This window comes from Paralichthys olivaceus, chromosome 6 (genome assembly GCF_024713975.1).
Source record: "Paralichthys olivaceus isolate ysfri-2021 chromosome 6, ASM2471397v2, whole genome shotgun sequence".
Taxonomy (NCBI): domain Eukaryota; kingdom Metazoa; phylum Chordata; class Actinopteri; order Pleuronectiformes; family Paralichthyidae; genus Paralichthys; species Paralichthys olivaceus.
The window spans coordinates 12,498,428-12,509,689 of NC_091098.1; the positions used below are offsets into that span (position 1 = coordinate 12,498,428).

At 38.0% G+C, this 11,262-nt stretch overlaps 1 protein-coding gene across 1 annotated transcript; it reads left to right on the forward strand.

The window, feature by feature from the left end:
• Positions 1-139: 139 nt before the first annotated feature.
• On the forward strand, positions 140-10,353 carry edn3b (endothelin 3b). Its single transcript, XM_069527254.1, has 4 exons — positions 140-522; positions 646-850; positions 6,445-6,600; positions 7,393-10,353. The coding sequence occupies exons 1-4, from the start codon at positions 453-455 to the stop codon at positions 7,445-7,447; spliced, it is 486 nt and encodes a 161-aa protein (XP_069383355.1). The 5' UTR covers positions 140-452; the 3' UTR covers positions 7,448-10,353.
• The last annotated feature ends 909 nt before the right edge of the window (positions 10,354-11,262 follow it).

The window sequence follows — 11,262 nt, forward strand, 5'->3', positions numbered from 1 at the left end:
ACACACACACACACACACACACACACACACACACACACACACTGACTCTCACAGAGGGGGTGATGGGGGAGACGTGGGCGTGTACATGCTCCTCTCCAAAGCTCTGCATCCCAATGATTTGTGCCTCCAGAAGGCGAAGTGACTTCCAGGAGCAGATCCTCCCTCAGCTCCACAGATCACCTGTGCCGCGCGGCTCCGGAGAGCAATTCATATCAAGGAGACCTCAGTTTCCATCTCACACCGATGTGCACACTGCAGGTAGGATTTATGACAAGAGGACATTAATACTGAAGGAACATCCTCTTCCTCATCTGACGTCTGGACCATATGAGATGCGCCGCGCATGGATCTACACTGAAGTTATTGGATTTTCACTGGATGCAGGTGGGAGATTAATCTGACAGATGCGCCACATCCTCAGCAGACTATGATTATTTTTGGGAATATCTGACATGGCAAGGATACTATCCATCCTCGCGAAAATCATGCTTTTCAAACTACTGGCATTAATTATCTTACAAGGTACGTTTACAAGCAACTATACTCACCCCTCCCTTCTCCATTGTGCATTTTCTCATTCGTACCCGCTCGTTTATGTTTGGTTACTTGTGCATTCACTCTGGTTCATTTCTTTTGCAACACAAGGTGTGTTGACGTGCGATGCCCTGGTGAAATCAGAGGTCATCAGCTCCGGAAGTGTCCCGCACTCCCGCAGAGAGTCCGGCGGCTCCGGGACATCCGAGGCTGCGGAGCCGAAGTCCAGAGTCAAGCGCTGCACCTGCTACTCCTACAAGGATAAAGAGTGCGTGTACTACTGCCACCTGGATATCATCTGGATCAACACCCCCGAGTAAGAGCTGCTTGGCTGAATGCTTTAACATAGTATGTAGAACATAATTCTCCTAATCCTCCCGGAGGTGCTACTGCGCAAACATCTCCGGGCTTGCAACTCATCTTCATCCTTCTTTGTCAGCGGTGGATAAAGAGGAGCAATTAAGACTATTTAAAAACTCCAGATTGGCATGCGGTTCATTTGTGCGCTCAATGGGGGTTTTAGAGTCAAAATACTACAGCAAGGTAAGCACGGTAGCTGTTTCCCCCGAGGCTCAGACGCCTTCGTGGTTCAAGTGATGGCAGGCCCGGCTTTAGATAATTCACCCTGGAAGGTCAAGATGTAACTCCAGAGACCTCTCTGGTTTTCGTTGCCTGTGGCGCCTCAAGTCTCTCATTTGTTTCCATCAATAAATTCAAATGTTTTACTTTCAAAGTGGCACAACTTATAAACCATATCACCTATGACCTATTATCCAGTAGACTAACCAGATGTAAAGTTCAACCTCGAAACTGTGCTGTGGGCCACAGTAAGGATACAACAGATACACATACTGAAATACATACATTAATAAAAGTTAAATTAGACAGTCGAAATAATGTCAGAGTCAGACTTGGACAGTTAAGCGCTTCAATCTTAATGGCACATGCATCATGCAAGTGGTTATCGATTAGGTTGCATACAGTATACCTATTGCATGTGTCTCAAAGGCCCCAGAAAAGCAAAAATCCACTATAGATGACATTCAGAATGCGTGATCTAATAAAGTATCCTCTTTCAAAGCACCTATAACTTTGTGCAAAAGTAAATATCCTCATAAAATGTGGGCTTGAGTTGTGCAGCTACTGTTTAGTGGTTGTGAAGCTGAGTGAGCAGAGATCAGAGAGTTATTTGGCATGCGAAATTAACTGACTGCAAGGGTCAGTGAGGAAAATCGCAATTTACTTTACTGAGGGCCAAACTAAAATTAAAAATATTTATTAATAATTGTGGCACTGTATTTCTTTTTAGTTTTTAAAATGTTAGTAGGGCCTGAATGGTGGACCCTATTGTATTTCCAAGGCTTTTAATTTTTCTCCGTCTTTCAATGCATTTTTGAGTTTCCAAACAGGCTCGAAAACATAAAAAACTTCAATCGAAAAATGATTAATAAATAATTGATTACTTCTAAATGATATATGTTATGGGTCTTGCACATATGGTGGCTGTATTGTGCCCGTTACAGTTTTAAAAGTCAAAGCCCGTGCCCTAACCGTGCCCTAGATTTTTGTCAAACTGGTGGGGCGTTGAATTTCCACGAATTTCTATGAAACAGGAATCAGTTTATAACCGGCCCGTACATGCTCAAATCTGTTCCAAACTCTACATACCTGATAAAATTATCGACTTCAACACATCTACAATACTCAGTCTCAGTTACAGGGCCACCTAGTGGCAAAAGGAAAATACAATGATTGTATCCACTTTTGTCAGAAAAGACTCAAGACCCTGATGGTACCTTATTGTATATGTTGTGAGTTTTATTAACAGATGTCTTTAATCCTTAATCTCCATGAAAATTTGACGTAATGTAACTCCAATTCTGTAATCTTTGCCAAAACGTTTGATAAGAGTCCCAGTCTGGAGACATGTGCAGGTCAATCTTGAATCATAGTCATAAAGCCAGTTATATGAAACAGCAGGTTATTCATATCTTGCTTACATTTAGTCTCTTAACACCATGATGGAATATAGTAAAACACCTAAATTCTTACCAAATGGTGTGGTTGTGGTGGTGCTGCTAATTTGCTTTGCCTACTGTGGACTGGAAATGTAAATTTCTTACATTGACATTTTGTCCAAGTGTTTTCAAAAGATTGTGCCTAAGATCTAGTCAGAAATGTCCTAAGATATTGATGATGATTTTTCAAGAGACTTCACTGCCATAGTGATGCATTATTCACCATGAAACAGGAAGCACACACTTCAAACGGCCTTTACGAGTTGTAGGTATATGCATTATAAGCTTTTTTAAATGTGCTTAGCAGATATATCGGACCAGGATTTAAAAACATCTCCTGTGTCCATTAGCAGAGTAACTTGTTGTTACTTCACTGTTGCTCAGGAGCATCTTTCAGTTGTTACTCTAGTTGAAATTTAAACAGCGTCTTGTTCTCCATTTACAATGCATCACTATTTTACAAAGTAGAATCCATGCCCACCACATGTGTGCATCATGCATTCACAACAACACAATATATGGCCTGTGTATAAACTCCAACAATACTAGATTAGTGGTGTACAAGAATTAATCTGCACTTTCTCTTGACAAAGGTGCAAAGGCCTGTCAATTGTAGCTTCAAATAAAATTATACCACAGGGGTACCTACTGTGCTATTGACGTATAAAATTGTCCGTAAGTATGCAGAGTGGCCACGGCATGAAAAATGCCATCACGTGGACAAAAACTGAGGAAAGCAACATAATGAAGTTAATCATCGATAACAGTGGAAGTAATTTGGCTCTGTAGGTGACTATGAACCATGAAAAATGAACATTTCAAGCTGGCGAAGTTCCAGTAAGTGGGATTTTTTTTGCCCTTGCACAAAGTAAGTGTAACATGTTCTAACATACTGCAGATTAGTAGCAATACCTTAAAATATGATTTCCAACATCGTCTTGTGTTAAGGAATTGTGCTTTGTTCCACCACCAAGTGCATATTAAAATCCTTGGCAAGACAGTAGAGGAGCATTCTTTCATCCTCTGTCTTCTTGCGCCAACACCGCTGTTGGCATTTCAAGTAAAGAGCTCACTTTATTACTTCTTAGCAAGTTGGGACAAATTGACATAGTTTAAAGACCGAGAGGGATGTTGACATACACCACAACATTAATATAAAAGCAACAAGTGTGCTTTCAATATGTATGCTCACATTGTGTTGAGCTGCACCTGAGAGAAGGAGATAAAGAAAATAAACGCTAAAATGAATAAATTGGTTCCTTTAAGTAGAAGATTCACCAAAACCCATGATAGGAAGTAGATAAGCGGTCATCTGCCCTCCATAATGAAAAGTCTTCACCTCAAATGAGAGACGAGCCAGTTGTTGCTTCATGCTTGCAACACTGTGTTAATAGAGAGCTTCTATGCCAATGTGTGTATTGCCCCTTTTAAATGTGTAATAGGAAAGTTTTGGTTGTTGCTAAGTTACTAAATTTATGTTAGCATTAACCACTGTTTACTTACCAATCCATCAGAAACAAGTTCAGGATCAGTCTTCATTCATTCGCCAAGAGCTGTCTCCAGTAGTGGAGAGACATGCCAATGTAAACTCTAGTAATGTGAAGTTAGCGTGCTAACCAGCTAGCCCCAGTCCAGCCGCTTATAAAGTGTACGTGTGCTTTTGTGTGTGACCTAGTAAAACATGAGCTTGAGTTATAAAATATAAAATGATGTCCATGTTACCCCCTCAGCTCTGTACTACATAGACAAACTTAAGAAAACAGTGATTACCTTATGTTTGCACGAATCTGCAGTTCAAAGAAAACAACAGCAAAACATTGCCTATACAACAGAGCTCAGTCTATATAGACTGCACACAATGGTACAGCTGCACATTGGCTGTATCTGTGCATTGTGTGTACAGTGCAAGATAAAGGCGTTAAAAACCGTAATGCATGTTTTAATGGGCCATCCACACAGGAAAGATTACTGAAATAAATAGATTTTTATCAAAGTTGGCTGGGTGGTTGGCTGGTCTATTACTGACTATGTGTATATAACCTCTTGCCTTGTAAATTATGAATATGATAGCTGTTTATCAGCTACACTCAATCCCTGCAAGAAACTATATTCACTTTCATACAGGACATTTAAACGAAAGTAGTAGTACTAGTGTGGGGTTTTAGATCGCATGCCGGCGTTCTGGAATTAGAGCGGCAACATGAAACACAACAGCGTCTCTGTACTGCCACAATAATAATCTTCCCTCTCTTTTGACTGCATACCTTTTGCAAGGTGGAGTAAGGACACAACACTCTTGCTTTGAAGAGGCTGTGTACAAGGGGCTTATGATTCTTTTTTCTGTTATGAATTCTCCCGTACACTACAATTTAAAGACAGTAATTCCTCGAAGCCCTTCTTCTACCATCAGAAAATAAGCAGACATTACAAGACCCTATCATGATACATTGAGAAGCAGAAGTCACTTCACACAGAAAGAATTAAAGGGAAAAGGCCCTTTGATGCCCAAATTAGTTTTAGGATAGGAATGTTCTCCTTCCTCTCTTTCCCTCATGACTTTACAGCTCTAAAAGCCACAACACACCTTTGTATTGTTTGATAAATCCATCACACAGTTAAAAATAGAAGAGTATAAACACAGAGCAGAGGGAGAGTAAAGTGACACCAATCATTCCAATAGTGATATCCAGAGAGAAGGAGTAGTTCTAGAACAGGCAAGTATACAGCAAGGAATTTGCTGACTTTGTAAATTTGATCCATGCAGTTGAATCTATGGATTTCAAGTTTACTATTGAGTTTATTATTCACTCTCGCAGACCTCTCTGGCAGCCTTTCTTTTTTCACTACCTGTTCCAGTGGTCACTTAACTAAAAACAAATGTTAGCAGGCAGAACGACTGTAAAAATGTAAAACATGAGGCACAAGGCTTTCAGTTCAAACTCAGCTTTTAATGGACAATCATGAAGCATGAACACATGTCATTAAAACTGCTCTGAGTTTGCAACTTTTTCAGAAACAATGCACAGATCGTAAATTATGTGGAACTGCACTCCGGACAGCATGTTCATGCTCATTGCAATCTAAACTTTTCTTACATGTGATATACTTGTGTCTTTCACTTTATGGATTATATTTTATTTTATATTTAGTTATGGAGTATATATGACACAAAATATAACTTTAAATAATAATAATAATAAACTCCTATGTTAGTATAGCATTTCTAAAAACAAATTGCTTCATAGACAAAAATCAAAAATACACTATGTAATAATGAAATTGTTTCAATTCTTCAAGAAATTCAAACAAAAATAAAAGACAATAAATTATTTAAGAATAGATTAATAAGTAAAGGCATAACGCAGAAATGAAAACTGTAATCAAAAGCCATCTTATAAGAATTTAGAGAGAGTCTGATTCCCACAGGATGGTTATTCCACAGTTGAGGAAAATACCCCACTGCCTCAGTCCTCACTCTGGGGACGAAGAGCAACAGCTGCTTTGCACATCTTTGAGTTCAAGCAGGGCTGTAAAGGGTGAGAATGTCTGTGATGTCAATGGTTAAAGGCTGCTCAGTGATTCAAAAACAAATAATACAATCTGTTTGTTCGTTCAGTTCTGAATACTGTGTAGCCTTGTACACATTGAATGCAATGAGGCAAGAACAGGGGAAATCTGTTTATATTATGCAGTTCTTGTTGGGGTTGATTGAGGACTTAAAGACGTCTCAAGCAATCTGTCTCCAGTTTGATCTGTCCATGTTTTGGCACTTACTAAGTGTAACAATATCTGATGTTTGTTTAAATATCATATTTCGCTGTGTTCTTAAAAATGTTTGTCTCATATTTGTATTGTTAGTGAAATAAAGCCTCTGTCTGCTTTAACTTTTCAGACGCACTGTACCCTATGGAATGTCAAGCTACCAAGGCCCTCAGAGAATCAGACGTGCAGTTGCTGGACGACCAACTGAACGTCAGGGGACAAAGACTCAGCGTTGCATCTGTGTGCTGGACACAGACCCCAAGTGCCGTGATTTCTGTCTGTCAAGGTCAGTCTGATTATTTCTGTAAAAATAACAGTAATCGATGATATTTACATTAATTATACATTAATTATACTGTTGTATATTTGTTTAATATCAGGATTAATAGAGGTGAATATGACTGCGTATATTTGTTACATCCACTTTCATGGAAAAATTCACTTTTTTTATTTGAGTTGTGATATGTGAGTCAATTGTCTCAGAACAACAAATAGACAATTGTATTTACGTAAAATATGCAGAATATTCTTTAACAATTTGTATTAATACAGGTTAAAGTTATATTATTTCGCTACAGTTATATCTCTCAAGGAGCTGAAACAAAAATCACATGATTGCTTGTTTGCAACCCTTCACATTTTCCAAACGCTCATCTATGATGGATGATAATTATTATTGATGGCCTTTGTCCAAGGCAAACTCAATGTAGACAGACAGGGTTGGCAATAGCAGCGCGGCAACAGCAGTTGTGTGGACACACACATGCCTCAACAGCTCAGGGAGGTAGCCGTCATGCACAGATGAGGACAAATAAATCGTGCTTTTGAAATCATCAATACTCAAATCGAAAGTTCACCCCATTGTGAAAATGACCCTCGAGCCAACTGTCCAGCTGAGTCTGGTGAAAGCAAGTTTTCAAAAGAAAGCCTTTGCTAGTGGCATAGTAAGTTTGAACGTAGCTCTTGGTGCTTGAATCCTTCAAGAACTATATCGGCCTCTGCAATTATGATTTTTACCTTTTTTAACCCATCTCTTTTGACTTGATAATGATCTTAATGTGAAATGTTTTCTTCGAAGACCACTGCAGACAGTGCCACCCAGGAGTCAGGACAGACTTGCCGGCCCTGGATGACAGTTTGAAGCCTCACTGACCTCTTCTCTACTTCTCGGGGGCCGTGGACCCGTTACTCCTATTTTGCCCCCTCACTCACTGCTTGAATCTCGCACTGCCACAGGCACACTCAAGTCAAGCAAAGAACTTTGGAGCAAGTTTCATCAGGCTGAGCGGTTTCAAGAACTCTTCAGAAAATTCAGTAGAGAACCCTGGAGGCTATTCACTTTGTGTTCCCTCCTGAGCATGAGGATCATAATGCAACATAACACAATAACAAACAATCTGCCTCCTGTCATGTTTTATGAGACAAATCCTTCGTATTCATGCCTGGTAACTGAGGGCAGTGGACTACACTCGACTCCTGAAACATATATCAACATATTAGAGACAATTACTACTTCTGTAAAAACACTGAGAAGCTAAAAAAATTAAATAGAAAGTAAATCCAAAACGTTTCTTTAAAATGCCAAAACATGCAGAAAGTTTTTGTTCACCTGTGTTCTGAAACATAGTATTGAGCTCTGGTTTATATAGCTGCTTATAGCCAACCTCTAAATGACAATAATAGTTAATTATTCCTTGAAACTTCAATAACAAGTTGCCAGTTTTAATTGGATCACCACTGGAGTAAATTTGACCCTAATTGCGTCCATTTAAATTTTTCATAGATTTTCTGCGAGACTTTTTTAAGACGGGATTAATTAAAACAGTCAACTGTTAAGAGAAACGTTTTGGGAATATTTTTGTTTGTTGTTTTTTGTGCGTTTCATTGCCTTATTGTAAATAGGCAGCTGTTCACTGAAAGTTTTGTTCTTCTGATAATTTATTCTTCCCCCATCTCTATTATGATTTTATTGGACAGCATTCTCTCCCACCAAACTAAAATGTTCTTAAATTACATAATACCGTGATTTACTCTTGAAAACAAAAAGGTACAATCAATTAAGCAGACAAGGTTTTGTTAGTGCTTGAATTTTGGTCTATGAAATTACAGTACACTGAGAACATTTCCATGAAAACGAACAAAAGGTAAATATTGTCTTCTCAGCAGGTTATCAAGTCGCCACTAATAACCAGTCAGACAGGGAACGAGAGTTACTGCGTCATTGTTTCCAAACATCACAATTTGTTACGTTTTTTTTCCAGATTACAACACCACGATGCAGTTTTCAAATTAGAATGGAACCAACAGCGTTTTCAAACTTCTCAGTTTTAGGTGCTCAAAAATTCCAAAGTAGCGTGTTATGACAGGCGCAAACAGTGATGCATTTTTTAATTAATTAACGGAATAGTTTGGATGTGGTCCAACTTTTATCTGAACACTTATCTGTGAGGATTTCATCTGCTGGTCTGCAGATGAATCAATAAACATCATCGATATAGATAAGATTTTATTTTATTTTATTTTATTAGATTTTATTAGATAAAAAAATGCAACCAACACACAATCATAACTGTGTAGTTATTTGTGTGGATAAATATTAGTATATTAGTTGCCATAGTTACCTTTTGTGTTTGTATGTGTATGTGAGTACCAGAGAGAAACAGAGAGAGAGATAGAAAGTGGAAAGCAAAGAATGCGTATAACTTCATACAATGTGATGAAACAAAATGTAACATTAGGATCAATGCACAACAGTCTTTTGAAAATCTATTCTTATATGAGAAACATATGAAAATGACTGTTCAGTGAATAATCACAGAATTCATAGTGTTACAGAATCCAGTAGTGAAGCCCGTCTCCAGCTCAATCAGGACGATCATTAACATAATATGTCTTATAGGAAACATGGAGGGAAAAATGTGTACTCTTTGACTTTGTATTTGCCTCCTCACTTTGTACAGTATGTATACTATGTATTTATGTACATTTATAAATCTCATATTGCTATATCTTTATACATCAACATGTAATGGAATAATATAAAGGGAACTAATATAGAACTGGAGGTGGACTGTGTGACAATACATGTCAGAAACTATGCTGCAAAGCTGTAACTGTAACTGAAACCACTGATATTTATAATTTGTTAATAGTCCCTTTCCTGTCTGTTACTAGCTAGTAATAGGGCTTTAACTGTAACTATGGATTCTAGTGTTAAGAGATCCATTTTCTTTCTTAAACTTGTAATTTGATGTTTACTTCCAAAACATCTTTTGTCATTATCAGGCACTAATATTGTCTTTATGTTCTTTTCATAAAATTAACAATAACTGTATTGATTCTATCTGGTCGACAGGTAATACAGATAATTTCACTCTTATACACGACCTCTACTCATGGCGTAAAAATAAATGCCATTGTATGCCAGTCACTGTGGTTTAATTACGCCAGTGGTTTCTCTCCTGTTTTTATTAAACTTAAAGTAATTCTTACAATGTTTAATGTAAATTGTCACTCTGTTTGTACTATGCTCTCTATATGGATAACATAAAAAGTATTTATTCTTTTCTTTTAAACACATTTGTGTGCAATGAACATCCCGCCGGTGTTCAGTAGTCTCAGAGCCAGACTATACACTGTGGAAATAAATACATAAATCCAATGGAGTAACATTGCTTCATGGGAACGGTTGAGCTTCTCTGGTCTAATGTGGGGAGGTGGTGCACAGTTGGGTAGCCTGCGGTGATACTGTCTCTCTGGTGTGAACGAGGTCAACTGCAGTTCCTTAACCCTTACGCTCAAGGACATTTAAGTAGTGTGTTGAATTCAAGCTCCTCACCAGTCCAGACCTACCCCACATTCCCTTACTAAGCTATAAAAAGCCACTATATCCAGGTATAAGCTTGCCTTCGACTGTCAAGGCTACCTCTGGTGTAATTTCATATTTAATCTCTCGAAAATGGCCTGTGCATTGTACAGTTGCCAAATTTTGAATGTCAACCTGTAAAATTGTACATCAAAATTAAACTGAGCAACAGTATCTGCATGAGGATTATGATTTTTTGGTTGTTTCTTTTTTTACAGATGTAAATTACACAATACATTTGCCAGAAACTGGCATGACTTTGCACAAAAGTATACAACAGATATATATAGGAATGGAGCAAAGCCACACCTGTGATAATTTACCCATTATCACCATATCTCATGTTAATTATGTTTCTATCTTCATCTAAAGTTGTTTTTTTCTTGATAAGATCAGTTTCTCATCATAAGAAGAAAATAAAGTATAATTACCTGTGATTAGGGGTTAATTTTCTTCTTGAATTGAGAAAACATGCTTTTGTTGTCTTAAGATAAGGAGAACATAAATCCAGTTATAACAAGGAACCTACTTATAATTAGATCACAAGATTATTAAACTTGATAACAGAATCGCAAGTCTAACTAACTTTTCCTTTCTCTCTAGTTGTTGATCATAAAATACAACACGTTATTTTGTAGTAAATCAGAAGATATATTTCATACAGAAGAGCAGGATTTCTGTGGCATGAACACCTTTCCCCCGCAGCACAGAATGTGAAACCAACTGGACCCTTTGAAGCCCTAATACCACCTATCATCCTGGAATGTCGCGCTGAGTCTACCACAAATAAGCCTACCCTGAAACCTCAGTATAAACTATCTGCACTAAGCACCAACAATATCACTCCGTGAGCGAGGCCTTATTCCCACAGTACACCCTGGGAAATGTTCCTCTACAGACATCCTGACCGTTCTAGGGCAGGTTCAGGGCCCCTACCATAGCTTATAGTTAATTGTTTGTTTTCAGATTTATTAAATGAATAGACATTTGATCCCATACCCTTAACATTTGCTAATGACTGACAATTGGAAGTTAATGACCACTGTAACCATTTAAGTATTTCCAGATACGATGATAGCATGT

What these genes read in the sequence shown, in the direction of transcription:
- edn3b (XM_069527254.1), top strand. Translation starts at nt 453, where the DNA reads ATGGCAAGGATACTATCCATCCTCGCGAAAATCATGCTTTTCAAACTA. An exon ending in GGCATTAATTATCTTACAAG is followed by an intron (nt 523 to 645) that starts GTACGTTTACAA and finishes TTGCAACACAAG; the next exon opens with GTGTGTTGACGTGCGATGCC. An exon ending in CGTGATTTCTGTCTGTCAAG is followed by an intron (nt 6,601 to 7,392) that starts GTCAGTCTGATT and finishes TTTTCTTCGAAG; the next exon opens with ACCACTGCAGACAGTGCCAC.